This window comes from Ctenocephalides felis, unplaced genomic scaffold, assembly GCF_003426905.1.
Source record: "Ctenocephalides felis isolate EL2017-DRISC unplaced genomic scaffold, ASM342690v1 CF-g0.4_SCAFFOLD_00571, whole genome shotgun sequence".
NCBI lineage: Eukaryota > Metazoa > Arthropoda > Insecta > Siphonaptera > Pulicidae > Ctenocephalides > Ctenocephalides felis.
In genome coordinates, this window is record NW_020536725.1 from 10,830 (window position 1) to 14,652 (window position 3,823).

The 3,823-nt window shown below is 34.4% G+C and overlaps 1 protein-coding gene across 1 annotated transcript; it reads left to right on the forward strand.

The window, feature by feature from the left end:
• The first annotated feature begins 939 nt into the window (after positions 1 to 939).
• On the forward strand, positions 940 to 1,512 carry LOC113366303. The gene has a single exon (XM_026607893.1). The coding sequence runs from the start codon at positions 940 to 942 to the stop codon at positions 1,510 to 1,512; it is 573 nt and encodes a 190-aa protein (XP_026463678.1).
• Positions 1,513 to 3,823: the final 2,311 nt, after the last annotated feature.

Below are 3,823 nucleotides of genomic sequence, written 5' to 3' on the forward strand. Positions count from 1 at the left end.
ATCACCGTCTGAGCGGTTAACACTGACATTGAGATTTCTTGCTACTGGTAAGTGGTATAAAACAATTATTTAAAATAATTCAAAAATATTTTTTTTACTGTTTATTTATAAAAATTGTACCAATATTAATTGTAAATAAATTATATTACAGGTGACAGGTATCAGTCATTAAGCTATTTGTTTCGGATTCCACCAACAACTATTTCTCGTATTGTTCCAGAGGTGTGTGATGCTCTGTAATTGGAATTGAAAAATGATTATTTGAAGGTATGAGAAAATGTTAAATGTTGTCATAATATTGCGTTAAAGTAGTCTCGTTTTGCGTTGGAGAAATCATCTGGCATATTACGAGAGTGCTCGATGAACCGGAGTACTCACTCAAATTACTTAGAGAGAGCATAGAGTGTGTACTGGGGGAGGATACTTCTCGCATGTCGTCTTCCTCATTTGCGTCTAAAATAGCTTTCTGAATCTTGAGTTTTATTTTTTTTCGGTTATCTTCAGAGCGTATTCCTCTCAACTCTGCAGTAACACACTCCAAATACGTCCAATTGATCTTTCGGAGCTCGTAAACAAATTAAAGCTTCATTCAGCAACTCATCATCCTTTTTAACTGAATCGGGTGCCCTTTTTCATGAGGTTTTGTATCAGAAGTCTGCCCAGGCCCCGAATTATCTTTTATCTCCTCATCATGATGGCCCTAAAAAAAATAAAATAACAAATGAAAATTATTTGTTGTTTGATAGAAAATGATTTGTTCTTTTTTTTACAGATTCCTTGTACATCAGAGGAGTGGGAAAATGAAGCCAACGATTTGATCTTACTTGGAACTACCCAAATTGCATAGGAGCTATTGATGGAAAACATGTGGTAAAGAAGGCACTAGAAGATTCAGGAAGTCTATATTATAATTACAAGGGTACACAGATTATTGTATTAATGGCTCTTGCGAATGCTGATTACAAATTTTTGTATATAGAAGTAGGATGTAATGGGAGAGTGTCAGACGGGGGTGTATATGCGAATTGTTCACTATCGGCATGTTTGGAAAACAACTCTTTGAATATACCCGAAGCAAAGCCATTATGTGACCAGTCAATTCCGGTGCCATATGTCATTGTTGCCGATGACGCTTTTCCATTAAAAACCTACATTATGAAACCATTCCTTTTTAGAGACCAACCTGTTGAAAATCGTGTTTTTAGTTATAGACTTTCTCGAGCACGTCGCGTAGTAGAAAATGCATTTGGTTTGCTTTCGATGCGTTTTCATTTTCTTAGAAAGCCAGTCGAACTATGTCCTCAAAAAGTAATAAAGCTTGTTCAAGCTGCTTGTGTGCTACGTAATTATTTAATTGAAAAAAAGTCGACCAGATATGTTTCTGAAGGTACTGTTGACATGGAAGAAAATGACAGGCTTATTGAAGGTTGTTGGCGAGATGACCCACTTTCACAAAATTCATTTTATCCATTACAACAAGCAGGCGCGAGAAATCTAACTTGCACAGCTTAGCAATAAGTACGCGAAAATTTTAAATCGTACTTTATGTCCAGAGCAGGTGAACTACTGTGGCAATATAAATATGCTTGATTTTTTTATTTATTAATTTTTATCTTATTTTGTCATATGATTTTTGTTATATGATTTTGTCAAATGTATCCTACAATAAAAATTTTAAATCACAATATGAATTTACTTTATTTACTTACCAGCACATCTGTAATAATAACATCAGGGGCACTGCCAACACTGACAATTGAATCCTCTGTTGAATTTATCTGGATATTCATAAACTTGACAGCCTCAAAAAACTCCCACTTTGGTTTATATCTTTCATCTGCACCCTGACCACTTTTGAACTTTAATCAAATGCTCACTTAACTGGCATCTCAAATTATGAATTTTGTCTTTTACTGTTTTAACACCCAAATTTAAAGACGTTGCTATTGTTTCCAAGTACTTATATTTCAGGTTTCAATTCCTATACTCCTTCAACCTGACATTCCACAATTCTGGACGATCCTCCACCATTTCAATTAATTGAAACACTTTATTTCTCTCCCAAACAAACTTTTCGCACTGTTCTTCCCTGTTTTCGCACTGTTCTTCTTAATAACAGAATGTTTGGTCGATCTAAAGGAGGAATCGCTCTTTCAGCGTGTTCTCTTACATAACGCGATATCGCATAGTAGTTCGCACTCAGAGCATCATCAGTTATTGCCGCTTCACTATTTGGGAGCAAAGGCACATTCTGAACACCTTCAGTATCAAAATTTTCTATATTTGTTAAAAACCATGCCAGATACTTTGGAAGTACCGTACATCGTCCATCTATTACGCGTAATTGGTCTGCTGTGTCTTGTCCAGTCATCTCAAGAAAATTTCCACTTGCAAAAGCGACTTTATCCTGAGCTGCCATAATTCTAGCTGTAGCTATATACGCACAGATCTTTCTATAGACATTTTGATTATCTTGTGTCATCAAATTTAATAATGGCCTGTGTGCGATGGTATTCATACGTCGCAACATCATCCATACGTTCTCATTGAAACCCAAAAGGTTGACAGGAACACCTCTAAGCCTTAAGGCTGAAGACGGCTTCAACTGCGCCAACTCGGTAGTCTTATCTGGTCCCAACCGGGACGTTGCGCTTGATTTAGCGACTCATGCAACTCCTTTGTTGTTATTTAATCGGCGAGCCTCAGCACGTTTATTAAGTGATGTTCTGCCACCCTTAGAAGACTTTCCAGTCTTAGGGTTTGATTCTGCTGGTGCAGTTTCGGTAGTGGTAAGTTCGTCCATTATGACTACTTCTTGACTTTATTGAGTAAAAAACTGTCCTTTGTCTAGTCCTTTGAGCTCTAACGTTCTTGCTTCTTTCAGTTCCGTAATATTTTTCCATTAATATTAATTTAAATTTATTGCTTTCGAAAATTTGTTTTGCTAAATGATAAATGATCAAATTAACAATCAATGAAGTACCTGATACGAACTGTCGTTGTTTATTTTTATACAGACGAATATTGCAATTTATAATATTATAATAATCAGAATGTAATTAAAAACCAGAAAAAGCATGTTATTAACATAGTTTTATCAACTATTAACATGATATACATTTTCATAACATAGATAAATTAGCATAAATGTATGAGTATTAGGAGTCATAACGATATATTAATTCATATAAAGTTAGAAATATTTCAAATTATTAGTAGGTATTGTAAAATTTTAGAAAAAAATATTCTTGTTTGAAATTCAATTTTAACTCTCTAACATCTCATTTTCAATTTATATATATTCTTAATGTTCCGCTCCATCTTTATTTTGAAACTCGTACTTCTTTTGATTAAATTCACTTAAATGATCGCTTGTCACACTAAATTCAAAACAATTTTTAATTCCTGATCTTGTGTGCAAGGTGCCTTTTATAGTGGTCGTTGATAGTTTATTTCTTAGTTTCGTTTTCATGATATTTATGTTTGAAACTAAGCGTTTCACCGTCGCAGTATTGGGCGCCAAAGGAGTTTTCTTATTAAAATCGATAATTATGGAAAAATCGCAGAAACCATCGCCTTTTCTAATTCTGATGCGTGCCTTTAAAATTCCTCTGTACTGGGCGTCGTCTCAGTCTCTTCGAAATCGACATTGGTATTTCTAAGAGTTCTCCGTTTTCTATCTAGTTCTGTTATATTATCTGGGCAAATGTTTGGAAAATAATGTAACAGTTCAGAAATTGATGTGAATTTTTTTCTCAAATCAGTACTCAAAATTACTGCAAATATTATAGTTCTTGTCGTTTTTTATAATGAAATGGAAACC

Bases quoted from the DNA above. Each gene is read 5' to 3' on its own strand.
- LOC113366303 (XM_026607893.1), top strand. From the start codon at position 940: ATGGCTCTTGCGAATGCTGATTACAAATTTTTGTATATAGAAGTAGGA.